At 44.0% G+C, this 17,127-nt stretch overlaps 1 protein-coding gene across 1 annotated transcript in view; it reads left to right on the top strand.

Moving 5' to 3' along the window:
* The window catches only part of USP12 (ubiquitin specific peptidase 12), a 107,180-nt gene extending 95,431 nt beyond the window's left edge, over positions 1–11,749 (top strand). The window contains exons 7-9 of the mRNA XM_047078065.1: positions 3,995–4,192; positions 7,170–7,248; positions 8,509–11,749. Coding sequence (XP_046934021.1) covers positions 3,995–4,192; positions 7,170–7,248; positions 8,509–8,610 — 379 coding nt within the window. The 3' untranslated portion in view covers positions 8,611–11,749. The remainder of the gene's footprint in view (positions 1–3,994; positions 4,193–7,169; positions 7,249–8,508) is intronic.
* The last annotated feature ends 5,378 nt before the right edge of the window (positions 11,750–17,127 follow it).

The following is a 17,127-nucleotide window of genomic DNA, read 5'->3' as shown; positions in this document are numbered from 1 at the left end:
TTGGCAATTCCCACCAAATTTCATGCTTTCTCGTTATTATCACATTTCGTATAATGACCCGTGCTCTCCGGTGTCACTGGTGTAATGTTTGGGGGTAGCACAAACCACTCCCTTACAAGATGGTGAGCTTACTTGAGAGTTGTATGTCCTCTGAGTGCTCTACCGTCCGTTCCCCCCCTGCCCCCCGCCCCGGCCCCCTTTCCCTTTCCTCTGGCTGCTCTAGTCTCTGAGACACAACAATATTGAAACTAGGCCCGTTAGTAACCCTGCAGGGACCCCTACGTGCGCCAGTGAAAGCGGAAGTCCCACATCTCTCACTTTGAGTCAAAAGCTAGAAATGGTGAAGCTTAGTGAGGAAGGGCACGTTGACGGCTGATTCAGACTGAAAGCTGGGTCCTTTGTGCCAAACTCCAGCCACGTTGCAAGTGCCGAGGAAACGTTCGTGAAGGACGTGAAGAGTGCTTTTCCAGCGAACGCACAAGTGACAAGAAAGCGAGGCGGTCTTACTTCCGACACGGAGAAAGTGTGAGTGGTCTAGACGGAAGAGCAGACCGGCCACAACATTCCCTTGAGCCAAAGTCTGATCCAGAGCAAGCCCTCAAAACTCTCTTCAACTTTCTGAAGGCGGAGATTGGCGAGGAAGCTGCAAGAGAAAAATTGGAAGCTGCGGGGGTGGGGGTTGACGTGAAAGTAAAGGCGAAGCAGCCAGCGCTAATGTAGAAGCTACAGCAAGTTCTCCAGAAGGTCTGGCTAAGATCGTTCACGAAGGTGGTTGGTGTAGACAGAGCAGCTGTCTGTGGAAGACGATGCGTGCCATCAAGGACTTGCACACCTAGAGGGAAGTCCGTGCCTGCCTTCGGAGCGTCAAAGGACAGGGCTCTCTTGTTAGGGGCTAACGCAGCTGGTGACCTGAAACTGATGCTCACTGGCCGTTCTGAAAATGCTGGGGCCCTCCAGAATTACGCTAAATCCGCTCTGCTCTGTAAATGGAACAGCAAGGCCTGGATGACAGCACATCTGTTTACAACATGGTTTACTGAATATTTGAGGCCCACCGCTGAGATCTTCTGCCCAGGGAAAAAGCAGAAAAAAGATTCCTTTCAAGTTTTGCTCTTCATCCATCCATTGATCATGCTGCCTGGTCACCCAAGAGCTCTGATGGAGATTGTGCCCTGAGATGAATGTTTTTGTGCCTTTTGACGAGCGTCCATTCCACAGCCCGTGGATCAAGGAGTCATTCTGACTTTCTTATTTTGTAAGAAATGCATTTCATAAAGTTGCAGGTGCCACAGACAGTGATTCCTCTGATGGATCTGGGCAAAGTAAATTAAATGCCTCCTGAAATGGAAAGCCATTAAGAACAACGGGAAGAGGTCAAAATATCCTTTATAAGAGTTTGGCAGAAGTTGATTCCCACCCTCGGGGATGACTTTGGAGGTTGGGGACGGCAGTGGAGGCAGTCACGGCGGATGTGGTGGACACAGCGAGAGAACCAGGACTAGAAGCGGGCCCTGAAGGTGGACGGCGTTGCCGCGATCTCGCGATAGGACGCGATGGGGTGAGGACTGCTTCTCGCCGCTGAGCAGAGAACGTGGTTTCTCGAGATGGAATCTGCTCCTGCTGACGATGCCGTGAAGCCGGTTGAAGTGTCAACGAAGGATTTGGAACACTACACAAACTTGGTAGTTAAAGCAGGGCAGGGTTTGAAAAGACTGGTTCTAATTTTGAGGAAAGTTCTGTGGGTGAAATGCTCTCAGCATCTCGTGCTATAGAGAAATCGTTCACGAGAGGAAGAGTCCGTCAGTGTGGCAGACTTGATGACCTTCTTTTAAGAAATGCCAGGGGCGCCTGGGTGGCGCAGTCGGTTAAGCGTCCGACTTCAGCCAGGTCACGATCTCGCGGTCCGTGAGTTCGAGCCCCGCGTCAGGCTCTGGGCTGATGGCTCGGAGCCTGGAGCCTGTTTCTGATTCTGTGTCTCCCTCTCTCTCTGCCCCTCCCCCGTTCATGCTCTGTCTCTCTCTGTCCCAAAAATAAATAAAAACGTTGAAAAGAAAAAAAAAATTTTAAAAAAAGAAATGCCGCAGCCACCCCAACGACCTTCGTCATCACTACCCCCATCAGTCAGCAGTGAGCCAGGACCCTTCCCCAGCAAAGAGGTTATGACTCGCTGAAGGCTTAGGTGATGGGTTGCAGTTTTTCACAATGAAGTGTTTTTTAATTAAGGTATCTGCATTGTTTTTTCTGGACGTAATGATATCGCACATTTAATGGACACGGTATAATGTCAGCCTAACTCTTACGTGCACTGGGAGACCAAAAATTTCATTCCATTGGCTTTATTGCAATGCTGACTTTACTGTGGTGGTCTGGAACTGAACCCATAATATCTCTGTCGCATGCCTGTCTCTAGGATTTTCCCAGTTTTTCACGATCTAAAATAACTCTAGAAGTGAATGTTTTTCAGAGGGGCGCCTGGGTTGCGCAGTCGGTTAAGCATCCGACTTCAGCCAGGTCACGATCTCGCGGTCCGTGAGTTCGAGCCCCGCGTCAGGCTCTGGGCTGATGGCTCGGAGCCTGGAGCCTGTTTCCGATTCTGTGTCTCCCTCTCTCTCTCTGCCCCTCCCCCGTTCATGCTCTGTCTCTCTCTGTCCCAAAAATAAATAAAAAGCGTTGAAAAAATTTTAAAATAACTCTAGAAGTGAATGTTTTTCAGACGTCTTGTGTCTGAGAGGATATATTTAAGTTCTAGAAGTTGGGATTACTGAGGCAGAGGCCATAAAGACTCTTACACTGTTAGCTTTCTTTCCCGGAATGAGTATCCGTTTATGTTTTTTCTTGCTAATGTTTTTCAAAGGCCAGGGTAGAATAGTAAATGTTTGCGGAATAACGAGCTGCCCACCGCATTTAAGATCTGTAGGATGCAGGTTTAGCGAGATGCTACAGAATGATTTTTGTTTTCACTTCATTAGGGGCAATGGCTTAGTAAATTTCGTTTTTTAATTAATGAAGTGTTTTGCTTCATTGAACACATACGGAATTCAGTGCTGCAACACTTGTCAGGTATCTGTCACGTGCCAGGCATGTTGCTCGATAGAGAAAATGAAAACAAAATAAAAATCGTTTCTCCCTGGCAAGATTTTAGACCCTAGAAGAAGAGAAAGACCCATAATCATCATAAACATTTGATGGGGTCATAAACTGTACATGCACAGAGTGAATCTAGAAAGTGCCGATGGGGGATTGAAGAGAGGGGTTACTTGTGTGGGGGGGACAGCGTTTGAGCTGAGCCTTCAGAATAACAGGCTGTCATTAGGAGGAGCCCCGAGTGCGGAGTCGTGTCGGGGCGAAATGACATTTAAGGGCGTAATAAAGATTATTTAGAGTGTGGAGGATAGCCGGTGTTTCACAGTAAAAAACTCAACCCTAAATTTGCAGGTCATTTTACTCTCTTTTCGAGGATACACGTAGTCCTTATTCCTAATGCGGAGTTACTTCTTATCTCTGACAGACACCTTTCGCAGAATGGTCTTTCATGCTTTTCTCGTGTCAGTCTGTTACTGAATTATATAGACTGATGGGACAGATGGATTTCAGTCTCCCCTCACATCCAAAGGAGTTAGCAGCTCTAAGGAACTAGTTCTCCTCCACCAATCATAGGCATCATGTGCAGTTTGCCTTATCATTAGGGACCTGTATTTCAGAATAAGGATTTCTTAACAGCGGACTGATGCCGTTCATCTGTTTTGAAGCCGTATTGAGTATGAATTAGATTTATGTGGTTTGTCGATGACGGGTGGGGTGGGATAGTCTTCAGATGTTCGGAATGTTGCTTTGCCAATATAGAAGTAATTGGTAGAAAGATGCAAAACTGGGCAGTGCTGGGCTATTAAAACTACTAATGGTTTGTTAATGGGATCCTAAAGTTTGATAGTTCTTTTAAGGACATGGTGTGAATGTCTTTTATGAAATTTTGTCTCCGTGTTTATTTGAATAGGATGAAAGTTAAAAAACTGCCCATGATTCTAGCTCTGCACCTGAAGAGGTTTAAGTACATGGATCAACTTCATCGATACACAAAACTGTCTTACCGGGTAGTTTTTCCTTTAGAACTTCGTCTGTTTAACACCTCTGGCGACGCAACCAATCCTGACAGAATGTACGACCTCGTCGCCGTGGTGGTTCACTGTGGAAGGTAACTGCATCCGAGGGACGAGCTGGCAAGGTTCTTGGTCTGTGGGGCGGGCGTTCAGGATGGTCCTGGCGTAGATCTTTCCGAGGCTCTTGATCCTTCCAGGTTGTCGTGTCAGGATAGGTTGATTGCAAGATGGATGTTTCAGATACAGTGCGTTTATCATTTCCTCCTTAAGCTTTGGTATACTGAAATATTACTGTATTGAAATATTACTACATTTGGTTCCACGCCTCGGTGTTCACGTAGCTGCTAGATGTGTATCGCTAGCCGTAACTTACCGCTTTGTGTTGTATTGTTTATCAGTTTGTATATGTTTCCCTTATGAGAACAGGCACTTCTTTTTTTTTTTTTTTTAATTTTTTTTATTTTTTTTATTTTTTTTTTATTTTTGGGACAGAGAGAGACAGAGCATGAACGGGGGAGGGGCAGAGAGAGAGGGAGACACAGAATCGGAAACAGGCTCCAGGCTCTGAGCCATCAGCCCAGAGCCCGACGCGGGGCTCGAACTCACGGACCGCGAGATCGTGACCTGGCTGAAGTCGGACGCTTAACCGACTGCGCCACCCAGGCGCCCCGAGAACAGGCACTTCTTAAAACAGGAAATGATTTGTCCGTTAACAAAAGAGTAACAACATTTAGGACGCCTGGGTGGCTCAGTGGGTTGAGCGTCTGACTCTTGATTTCAGCTCGTGTCATCATCTCAACGGTTCGTGGGTTCAAGCCCCACATCAGGCTCTGTGCTGACAGCGCAGAGCCTGCTTAGGATCCTCTGTCTCCCTCTCTCCGCCCCTCCCCTGCTCGTTCTCTCTCTCTCTCTCTCTCTCAGAATAAAGACAGATTAACAGCATTTAAAAATCTTTTTTATTTTTTATCAGATTTATCTGTAGTAAGATTTCACATGAGAGCGTAGATGGTTTACTTTGCCTGCATCCTTCAACTGTCGAGGACGCTCGTCCTCAGCAAGCCCGTGCCAGTCCAGCTATGCGTTCTCCCTCCTCAGTGGCGCATAGATTTCTAACAGGTGCTTGCGGAATTCTTAAGTGTGACCCTTTCGGCCCGTCTCAGGCCCCCCCCCGTAACCAACCTTCCTGGAGTCCTCAGCCCTGTCCCTCCCACCTCCTCTCTCCCCGGACGGGGTCTGTCCGTTCCACTGCGCCTGCAGCTCTGCTTTTATGTTCTGTTTTGCCCCGAAATGTGTTTGTGGAGGGTTATCTGCTGCACTGACCGTGTCCTCGGGCAGGAAGCGTTGGTGTCTTTCTGATCCCCACAGAAAGCGACACACTTACGTGCACACGTTAGGCACTCACGCCCACTGCAGTGAGCGTGTTTTGTGTTCAGGATGCAAATCCCTAATAAACGGCCTTCCTGGGCGCCTAGTAAGTTTAGGAGCCTCAGCCCCTCCTCCTCCTGTTAGTTTCTGTAACCGACTTCTGTCTGTTCTTCAAACCACCTGTTTGCCGAAGGAAAAAGCCGAGCTGCCCGATGCCTAACTTTTGTGTCCCCCACCTGCCTCCTCCCTCTCAGGCTCTGTTCCTCAGCCTTTCTGTGATTCTCTCTGCCTTTCTACCACCTTAAAAAAGTACAAAACAAAACAAAAAATAAAATAAAATTCTTAGCCTCTTATATAAACACGTGATTCTTTAGATGAACCCCCGAGAAATGGGGAAAATCTGTCTATTTTGGTTTTTATTTCAGAATTGTAGAATTAAAAGCCTTCTTAAAAAAATAGTTCTGAGGGGTTTTCGTCTGTGGGGAAAGAGCGGTCCTCTTGTTTGTGTCGCTTTGTCACCTCGGGTACTCGGCTCCCCTAACCGGGTCAGAGGAGCCGACACCAGGAGGCACAGAGGCTGCTTATTCCTTTAACTCACGTTGCTACTCTTGAGATAATGTTCACATTAACCGTACTTTGTGTGGAAAATTATCTCAAATTCTATACTGTAACAATTACAATGGAATTATAATCTAATGAAGAATTATGTAGAAGCTTTTATAATGAATCATACTTAAACTGGGAGAAGTTGAAATCTTCACCACGTCTTTTATAAAGCAAAGGATTTATTGTTGTTGAAGAAACAGTCCCACATGCATTTTTATGAGTTTCTAGATTTCTTTATTCCAGATTTGTTTAAAATGAGACGGAGAGACCATTCCAATAGTGGTGCTAAGATCTAGGTACTTAAAAATAGCACTAATAATACTAACAAAATGTTATTTGTTTTTATTTTTTATTTTTTAATTTTTTTTTCAACGTTTATTTATTTTTGGGACAGAGAGAGACAGAGCATGAACGGGGGAGGGGCAGAGAGAGAAGGAGACACAGAATGGGAAACAGGCTCCAGGCTCTGAGCCATCAGCCCAGAGCCCGACGCGGGGCTCGAACTCACGGACCGCGAGATCGTGACCTGGCTGAAGTCGGACGCTTAACCGACTGCGCCACCCAGGCGCCCCAGTTATTTGTTTTTAAAGAAGTTTATGAAGGTCAAGCTTGATTGATTTCAGAGCTGTAGATTTGATATCTTTGCTTGTTTAACTATCACACGATACCTTTCCTCAAGAGAAAAACTTTTCCGAAGAGAGTAAGACTTAGAAAAAAATTTTTACTTGTGTCGTTCTGTAGTTTAACTCAGACAGTGACACCCCCACCCCCCTCAAAATGCTAGAAAAAAATGTATTTACATTTTTCATAGAAGCAAATTTGAAAATTATTTTAAAAAGTTAAAAAAGACAAATAATTTTAATAGCGTAACCTCATATAAATAGAATGCTGATTATATCTTTCAAAGTAGAGTGCTAATTATTTGATTTTAAAATAGAATGCCAGTTCACATCAATGTGGCTTGATACTTTGGGGAAGGATAGGTAAGGACTATTTTTATCGGTTTCAGTTATGCTGCTTTATAGAACGTGAAATTCGGGCATAGAAGAATGATGTTAATAAACATTGTATGAGATTAACTTTTCTTTCTCTTTGTTTTAGTGGTCCCAATCGAGGACATTATATCGCAATAGTTAAGAGTCATGATTTTTGGTTGTTGTTTGATGACGACATTGTAGAAGTAAGTAGTTCCTGAATTTCTTATTTTTCTTCAAAGTTGGGTGTGTATTTCACTCTTCTCTTTTTTCTCCCAGCCTCTCATTCATATGACAGGTGACGAATATTAGGCAACTGTTGAGGTCTTCAGATTATCTGATTCCTACTTCTTACTCCCCAACAGGCAATCCCAATGCTTGAATGGTCAGGTAACCTTTAAAATGCTTAGGATAAAACAAAAGCTTTCGACAACAGAGCTAGCTTAAAAAAAAAAACAAAGCTTTCATTGTTTAAAAAAAAAAAAATTGAGGTTAAAAAAAATTATTGAGTTATAATATATATAAAGTACACAAATCTTAAGCAACAACTTGAATTTTTATGTGAACGTGCACGCACCTGTATTTGCATGCGCGCGCGCGCGCACACACACACGCGCGCACACACACACACACACACACACACACACACACACACACACACACTGTAACCACTATCAAGATCAAGTGCACTTTCAGCACCCCAGTGAGCCTCCTTTATCCTCTTTCTGGTCCATCCTCACAGCTTTCCTCCCTTCTCCCCACCATCCCCTTCACCGGCTCCTGGCTCTTTTGAGCCTTATCATTCTCATTATTGTTTTGCCTCTGTTTAAATATAAATGGACTCGTTCAATATGCCTTCTTTTGTGTCTGCCCTTTCCCGCTCATCATTGTATCTAGCAGTTTATTCGTGTTGCCAATAGTAGGGTTTTCTTTTTTATTGTAATTGCCCGTTGTCAGAACAGAACAAGTTAGAAGCTTGCCTTTTTGCCCATTACTGAAATAAAACTGCCTCCATGACCCTGGTGTAAGTCTTTTGCTAGACACGCGCACTCACTTTTCTTGGGTGTGTTAGGTTGGACCATCTGAAATTGCCATTTTCGTAGGTCACGAATGGTTGGGAATTCGTGGTTTCTTACAGTCCAGGTAGAAATTCCGTTCCCTAGGCATAGGATTGCTGGATCAAAGGGTAGTTTGTGTGTTCAGCTTTAGAAGACAACGTGACACATTTCCCCGAAGTCTCCGAATCGTTTCACATTCCTACGAGCTGTGTCTGAGAGTCCTGTTTGCTTCATGTTCTTACCAGTACTTGGCATTATCAGCCCTGTTAACTTAAGCTGTTCTTACTGTGCAGAGCTGTTTTATAGCCCCAATGAAAGACACGATTCTAAGAAATGTGGGAGGTTTTATTGGATTGAAGCAGTTCCAAGAGCTCACTTTCGTACTAATGTTTACATTTTGCCCCGCAGAAAATTGATGCACAAGCTATTGAAGAATTCTACGGGTTGACATCAGATATCTCAAAGAACTCTGAGTCTGGTTACATCCTTTTCTATCAGTCTCGGGACTGAGGGGGACCGTGATGAAGAGATACTTTCTGCCTCATTTCTTCTCTGGTTATTTTGCAAAGGATCAAGCACTGATTTTTCAAGAAAAGAGAAATGCAGGAAGCTCAGGGGGCAGTAGCACACTTTGCACACAATAAAGCAAAGACTATGGATTCACACGCTCTTCCTATCATGGTAGTTGATTTATTTGCTCAGGTATCATGCCGTCCGTGCAGTTCCACACAACAAGGAAGTGAGATCAGAGATAGCAGCTCCTCTCGTGAAACCGCCTTCCAGTAATTGACATGCATTTTCTCTTTATTCGTTGCACCAGTAATGGTTTGAACTCCTTGGGGGTGCAGGAGAAAGAGTGGGAATCTGTGCTAGGTTGTAGCGATCATTTCGGGAGGTGATCCTGAACGCACCGCGTAAATTTGCCCGTGTCGAATACACACGCATAGAAGGAACACCCGGTGGTCTTTTCAGGCGTAAACCAGAACTACATTTGGGCCCAACACTTGCAGTTGCCTTTCTGATGTAAAAACGAACAGATGACTAGAATCTGGTGTCAGGAAGACAAATATGTTTTGCTTCTCTGAAGAAGCTTCTAATAATATACAGTATATGTATATGTAGGGAACAACTGGTCAAAGGTGGCTTTTTGTTTCCCCAAGGGGAAAGACTGGCTTTGTAATTATAAGTTTTTTTCTTATTTATTTTACTTAAAACTGGTAGAGTCTAAGTATTGTATGAAGTGCCCACGATTCTGTCAGTAAATTTGAGCTTTTTTTTATTAGTTTTTGTCAATTGAACTCGTCCTTTTGTTTGTTTCTATTTTTAAGGTTATTTTAAACCATTTTAAATCGTAAGATACCTTAAGAAAAATTACACTGAGAGGAGGTAAATACTCTTTTTTCAGGAGGAACTGATATCTCTGACTAAATATTTGTCCTTTTGTCATGGTTTATAAGTCACTGATTTTACTCAGCTTTAATTTTGTAAAGTAAAAAAACTTATCAAAAATTCCCTGTCACGGTTGGAACGATCGATGAAATTCTGGTGCAGTGGTGGCTCACCAGTCTTCAGAATCCTTAAATACCCTGACGTTTCAAGTTGCAGCCGTGCTCGGAAAAGCCGTGTCTTGGCAGTTAACGTTCTTTTCGAATGTTATTCTTTACCCTGGGAAGAAGGAACCTGTCGTAACCCCAGCAGCCTGGGTGCCTAGCTGCAAACCGTGCCAGGATGAAATTTTAAGGAAGCAGACCAGAAACACGCGAAGCAAGTCCTTTTCTCCCCATCCGCCTCCCCCCCCCCCCCCGCCCCATCTTTGCAGATCTACTGGAAGAGTGTTCAGAAACTAAGCTTTGCATTTGTCAAGACTTCATTCTGTCGGGGGTTTTAAGAAGTAATGTATGTAATGTAAAGTGTATGTGAACCATTGTGGTTGACGCTTCCCCATGCATCAGTGAGTTGACGGTGGCCGAATGTAACGTGCAGAAAATAATTGACTGTATATTCAGAATAATAGCAATCAGGCCTTGGATGTTCTTCAAGTCTTTTCAGGCAGTGATTTTTTTTTTTTTAATTGCTGTAATTTTCTAAACTTATTTTACTAATACTGTTGAATATGAAAAAAAACCACGAAAAAAATTTTTGTCTGCTGCTATTTATTAACATTTTATTATCTGTATCTTTTAGCTCAGGAAATGACTTCACCTATTCGTTCCGTGAACTGATCTTTAACAGGGTCGCTTGGCTAATGGGGCTGTTTAAACAGATACGCTGGGAGAAAAATTACGACGTATTTTGACACCTTGCTTTTTCAGATACAGTCGCTAAAGCCTTATGGCCGGCCGGAACGGGCTTATACCGATCGCGATTGCGTAGCCCGCCTGGTTACAACATTGCACAGAGACTCACGACTGAGAATGCGGGGAAGGGGAAGGGGAAGGTCACAGGACGGGGGAGGTGGATACATTTTTTTTTTATTTTGAGGGCTTAAACCAAATTGTCTCGGAATTTACGGCTGTGTTTCCGTAGCTTTCAGCGCAGAGAAGGAAGTAGAGTGAGGCCGAGTCCCGTTGTTTACTTGAGTTAGGCCACAGCACGTATTAGAAAGATAGATGAGGTCATTTGCACAGAGGTACAGCACTGGGATGCTACGCTGTGTTCGTGTCTCCGTTTTGCATTGTAAAAACCACAGTAAAAGGCAAGGCGAAATTTCCTGTCGAAGCAAGTTCTAGCATTTTCGTTGAGCTCCTTGGTAGTCGCACACTGTTTCACGTCTACACCGTGTTTAATAGTACGATTTGTCAGGGGAGGGACTGTGGGGTGATGGGTCTCAATTTCCTTTTTACTCTTAGTACAGCCGCGTCTGCGTAACATGTTTGGAAGCTCACCCGAAACGCAGCAGACTTTAAAAGCACAGGGTTGGGGTTGGGGTGGGGGGCCAAATGCAGGTATAGCGAGAGAAGGGACCCAGAGAGAAAGCATTGTGAGGTTGTTGGTCGACTGTGACTGAAACGAGGGGTGGGTTTACGTTGTAAATGGCGGCCGGTTGCTAACTATGTACATGTTTGTTGGGATGGCTGTCCCATATTTTGTATATTGGAATAAAAATTTCCACAGGTCATCGTAACCGAAAGTAAATATGCTAAATTCAGTCTCACTGCTAAGTCGTACGGCTCCTGTCTCAGAAACTTCACCTGTAGACGATTGCTCAAGACGGGGGCCGTGAGACTTCAGGAAAAGGGAAAAAAGGAAATGTGTAATATATGGATCTCGTTGCCTCTACCGATCAGTATCGGGTTTTTCTTTTCCGTGGTGGCAGTAGAAAGACCTCACTTTCGTAACATACTACTCTTGATACTTTCTTTAAGGATACTTTTCATTAAAGATTCTCTCATGAGGTATTAAACTGGGAGCCGGGAGGCTAAGGCGCTCAGGTCCTGGCTCCTCAGTGAATTTAACTGTGTGACCTTGGGCAAGTCACTTAACCTCTCTGTGCTTCAGTCTCCCTGTCTTGTAAAATGGGAGTAATACCTACCTCACAGGGTTGTTGTGGGGATTAATTAGATATAATGTCTGTAAAGCATCTAAGGTTCTTGAAGAAGGCGCTATATAAATACAAAATAATATCTATTAAAGTTGGTTTATTTGTGCTTGTGGGTTTTTAAGTGTGGTTTTTTTTTCCCTTTTTTGCCTAAAACGTCTTTGAGAATTGGAAGGGCAGACCCTTGAACAACATGGGTTTGAATTGCGTGGGTCCTACTTGTTAAGCGGATTTTGTTCCTTAGACACGGTATCGTAGTACGGTGAACACATTTTCCCTTAGGAGTTTCTGAACACTTTAGCTTTATTGTAAGAACGCAGGTATGTAACACGTATCCAAAATGTGTGTTAACCGCCTGTTTATGTCATCGGTAAGGCTTCAGGCCAACGGTAGGCTATTAGGGGGGCGCCCGGGTGGCTCAGTCAGTTAAGCGCCTGACTCTCGATTTCGGCTCCGGTCACGATCTCACGGTTTGGGAGTACGAGCCCCGCATCAGGCTGTTCACTGACCGTGTGGAGCCTGCTTGGGATTCTCTCTCTCTCTCTCTCTCTCTCTCTCTCTCTCTCTCTCTCTGCACCTCCCCACTTGCGTGGTCTCTCTTGCTCTCTCAAGATTTAAAAAAAAAAAAAAAAAGGCTATTAATAGTTAAGTTTGGGGGGAGTTGAAAGTTCAACCTGGATTTTTTTGGCTGCACAAACACGGTGCCCCTGACCCCTGTGGTGGTCCAGCTTCAGCTGTATACACTTGGGGAACTGCCTTTACTGCTCTTGCTGCAAACTTGCTGCTTTTGTTACCCAAAGAGATTTTCCGAGAAGAGCATTCCGTGTGTGTAAACCGGCACCTGTAATCCCGTGCCTGCATTGGTCTTTACGTAGTAGCCGTGCCTTTCCAAAAATTCCGAGCTTAAAAACGCAAATTTAGAATCCTAGAATCTTACTGTTTTTAGCGCTCCCTTAGCCCTTGCGGTGTAGTCCTCGCTCCTGTAAAATAGGTCACTTGAGAATGTTCACCTGTGCTTGAGTACTTGAAATCCCGTTCCATTGTTCAGTAACTTAAATTTTCCATACCTTGTCTTTATTTATATTTAATCTGCTATATTTAATCCACCGCTCTTCGTTCTTGGGAGACCTGTCCTGGTAACACTTATTTATTTATCTCTCTGGAACAGTGTTCTTAGAATAAGTTTCGTAACAGGTGAACTAGACCGCCAGTGGGGACCTACGATTGCTTGCTTGCTTTCTATCTGTCTGTCTGTCTATTTTACATTTATTTATTTTTGAGAGACAGAGCACAAGCAAGGAAGGGGCAGAGACTGGGAGACACAGAATCCGAAGCAGGCTCCAGGCTCTGAGCTGTCAGCACAGAGCCCGACGCGGGGCTCGAACCCACGAACCGTGAGATCATGACCTGAGCCGAAGTCGGACGCTCAACCGACTGAGCCACCCAGGCGCCCCTGCATTCTCTTTTTTAGATATCTGTATCACGTGCTTCATACTGAACTTTTAATAAGTGAAATTCGCTGTATTCAAGACAGCTTCTCATGAACTGTTGAAAAGCCAAGACTTTCCCTCCCTTTTTTTCAAGTGTCCTTGTCACCCAGTATGTGTTCATGCTCATCTGAAGCTTTTTTTTAAATTTTTTTTTTCAACGTTTATTTTTGGGACAGAGAGAGACAGAGCATGAACGGGGGAGGGGCAGAGAGAGAAGGAGACACAGAATCGGAAACAGGCTCCAGGCTCTGAGCCATCAGCCCAGAGCCTGACGCGGGGCTCGAACTCACAGACCGCGAGATCGTGACCTGGCTGAAGTCGGACGCCTAACCGACTGTGCCACCCAGGCGCCCCTAAAGCTTTTTACCTTTTGTCATTTATGTTTTACTATGATAACATAGAATTTCCAGAGCTGCTAAAATAACCCATCACTTGTTAGTTGATGGCATGATAGGCCCTACACTCAGCATTTTACTTTTTCTTAATGTTTTTTTTTTTTGTTTTTTTTTTTTTACTTTTTCTTAATGTTAAGAAGAAACTAAAACTCTCCAGAGGCTGAGTGAGTGTCCCAGAGTCCCTCAGCCGGAAAACCACAGATCCAGATTTCAAATAGGTGTACCTTCATTGCCAAGCTCTTCTCTGTGGTTTCATAATCAAAGGGTTCTCTTTTATGGCAGAAGACGCACATAGCCTGGAGTTTCCTGCTTCTGCCATTTTTAAGTGGGCAGCTAAGTGACGTTAAGCACCATCCATGTTGTGCAGCCATCACCGCTCTCCATCGCTAGGATTTTTCATCTTCCCAAACAAACTCTACCCATTAAATACTAACTCCCCATTTCCCTGACCCCCAGCCCCTAGTCACTTTTCTACTCTCTATCTCTATCCGTGTGACTGCTCTAGGTAACTCCTATCAGTGAAATGCACGGTGTTTGTACCCTTGCATCTGGCTTCTTCCATTTAATGTTTCAAGATTCACTCAGGTTGAAGCAGGTGTCCGAATCTCCTTCCCTGTTAAGACTCTGTAATATTCCATTGTATGGATGCACCCCATTTTTAGACCTTCATCTCTTGGTGGACATTTGGGTGGTTTCCACGTCTTAGCTATCGTGAGTGACGCCACTATGAACACAACTATCTGTTGGAGGCCCTGATTTCAGTTCTTCCAGGTATATACGAGAAATTGCTGGGTCATACGGTGGTTCTAGGCTTAACTCTTTAAGGAGCTGTTTTCCATGTGGCTTTCTACAATGGCTGCCCTGCTTTACATTCCCCACCAGCAGGGCAGTAGCATTCCGGTTTCTGTATAAACACTTGTTCTTTTCTCTGGAGGATTTTTTGGTGGTGGCCGTCCCAGCTGGGGTGGTGGGATAGCTCACTGTGGTTTTGATTTGCATTTCCCCGATGATAAGTGATGTTGAGCAGTATTTCATGTGTTTACTGGCCATTTTTAGAACTTCTTTGGAGAAATGTCTATTCAAGGTCTTTGTCTATTTTTTTTTTAATTGGATGTGTAGTTTTAAATATTGGATTGTTTATGTGTGGGAGTTCTTTAGAAGTTCTGAATATAAATCCCTTTTCAGATATTTTCTCCCATTCCGAGAGTTGTCTTTTCACTCTCTGATGGAGTGGCCTTTGATGCACAAAAGTTTTTAATATTGGGGCGCCTGGGCGGCTCAGTCGGCTGAGCATCCGACTTTGGCTCAGGTCACGATCTTGCAGTTCATGGGTTCGAGCCCCGCGTCGGGCTCTGTGCTGACGGCTCAGAGCCTGGAGCCTGCTTCGGATTCTGTGTCTGCCTCTCTCTCTGCCCCTCCCTGGCTTACACTCTGTCTCCCTCTCAAAAATAAACAAACATTTAAAAACAAAAACAAAAACAAAATATATGTGTGTGTATATATATATATATATATATATATATATATATATATATATTTAAAGCTTTTAATATTAACGCAGTCCAGTTGATCAACTGCTCCTTTGGTGTCCTAAGAAATCACCAAATCCAGTGTCATGAGACTTTTCCTCTGTGTTTTCTATTAAAAGCTTTATATATTTTAGCTCTCAGTTCAGGGCTTTGATCTATTTTGAATTAATTTTTAAATACAGTGTAAGAGTCTGGCTTCATTCTTTAGCACGTGGATATCCCGTTTTCCCAGCACCACTTGAAGAGACTGTCCTTTCCCCATTGAATGATCTTGGCTCTTTTGTCAAAATCCATTGGCCGTTATATGTGAGGGTTTATTTCTGGGCTCTGTTCTATTCCATTGGTCTGCATGTCTGTTGTTAGGCCACAGGCATGCTTTTCATTGCACTTACAGTGTAGTGAGTTTTGTATGAGGCCTCCAACTTTGTTGTTCTTTTTAAAGATTGTTTTGGCTGTTTAGGGTCCCATGAAATTTCATACAAACTTTAGGGTTTAAATTTATTTTATTTTATTTATTTATTTTCCAACGTTTTTATTTATTTTTGGGACAGAGAGAGACAGAGCATGAACGGGGGAGGGGCAGAGAGAGAGGGAGACACAGAATCGGAAACAGGCTCCAGGCTCTGAGCCATCAGCCCAGAGCCCGACGCGGGGCTCGAACTCCCGGACCGCGAGATCGTGACCTGGCTGAAGTCGGACGCTTAACCGACTGCGCCACCCAGGCGCCCCTTCAGCAATATTTTATAGTTTTCAGTGTACCCTTGGTTAAGTTTATTCCTAAGTATTGTATTGGTTTTGATGCTATTGTCAATGGATTGCTCCCCTAATTTTCTTTTTCAGATTGTTCATTTGTGAGTGCAGTTAGAAACGCAGCTGAGTTTTGTGTGTTTTATATCTTGCAACTTTGCTGAATTTGTTTATTCTAACAGTTTTGGGGGCAGCCTTTAGGATTTTCTACCCATAAGATCCTGTCATTTGCAAACAGATACTTCATCTTTTTCAGATTTGTGTGCCCTTGATTTCTTTTTCTCTTGCCTCATTGCCCTGGCTAGAGCTTTCAACACTGCACTGAATAAAAAGTGGTGAAACCTGGCGTCCTTGCCTTGTTTCTGGTCTGAGAAGAAAAAGCTTTCAACCCCGCACCATCGAGTGCGACGTTAGCTCGACGTTGCACATTTTTCATGTATGGCCTTCGTCCTGTCGAGGAGGTTAGTCCCTCCTCTCTCTAGTTTGAAGGTTTGTCTCGAGAAGGGGTATTGAATTGAATCCAGAAAAATGCTGGATCATTGAGATGGTCGCGAGGGGGAGGGAGAGTGGCTTCATTTTGTGAATGTGTTACGGTGATTTTCATAGGTTGAACAGTCCTTGCACTTGGGGAGTAAATCGTATGTGGTCTTGGTGTCTGATCCCTTTTAATATGCTGCCGAATTTGGTTTGTCGTACTTTGTTGATGATTTTTGCCTGAGTGTTTATAGGGCATACTGGTCTGTAGTGGTTTTTTGTTTTTTGTTTTCTTTTGGGTCACGTGTTTTTAATTGCCTTTGTCCGGCTTTGGTCTCAGTAATGCTGGCCTCATAGAATGAGTTAGGAAGTAATCCCTCCTTTTCAGTTTTTGGAAGAGTTGGAGACTATCCAAAGATTTTTACAGATAGCTAATACTAATTACAGAAAGTTTACAAATAACTAATACGCTCTCTGTAGGCCATTACTATGCCTACAGGTGAAGGCATAGTTTTCGCCTCCGAGGAGTCCACCACCTAGAAAGGAGTCAGGAAGTAGCTTGTGAGGAAGGTCAGCTGTGCATCTGAACACGTACACAGCTATACAGAACAGGTGGAGAAGAATGGGGTAGAAAGGTATCATTGACCTCCACGGGATGCGGGCGGATTGCTAGGCTCGCAGAGAGATCTGGGGATCGAAAACAGTCAAAGGGGTTGGGGATACGAAGTGTAAAAGGAATTGGAAAACACTCATAATACTCTTGGGTAATAGAATTTCTAAGCCTGCTTCCCATACTTTGCTCCCCTTTTTCCTAAGGAGAAACTCCTAACTTACTCTCGGGAATTCTCACTCAG

The sequence above is a fragment of the Lynx rufus genome, unplaced genomic scaffold (assembly GCF_022079265.1).
Source record: "Lynx rufus isolate CCGP_SWC_20201006 ecotype Redwood Valley unplaced genomic scaffold, mLynRuf1.p SCAF_1, whole genome shotgun sequence".
NCBI lineage: Eukaryota > Metazoa > Chordata > Mammalia > Carnivora > Felidae > Lynx > Lynx rufus.
This window is presented reverse-complemented; position numbering and strand designations above follow the sequence as displayed.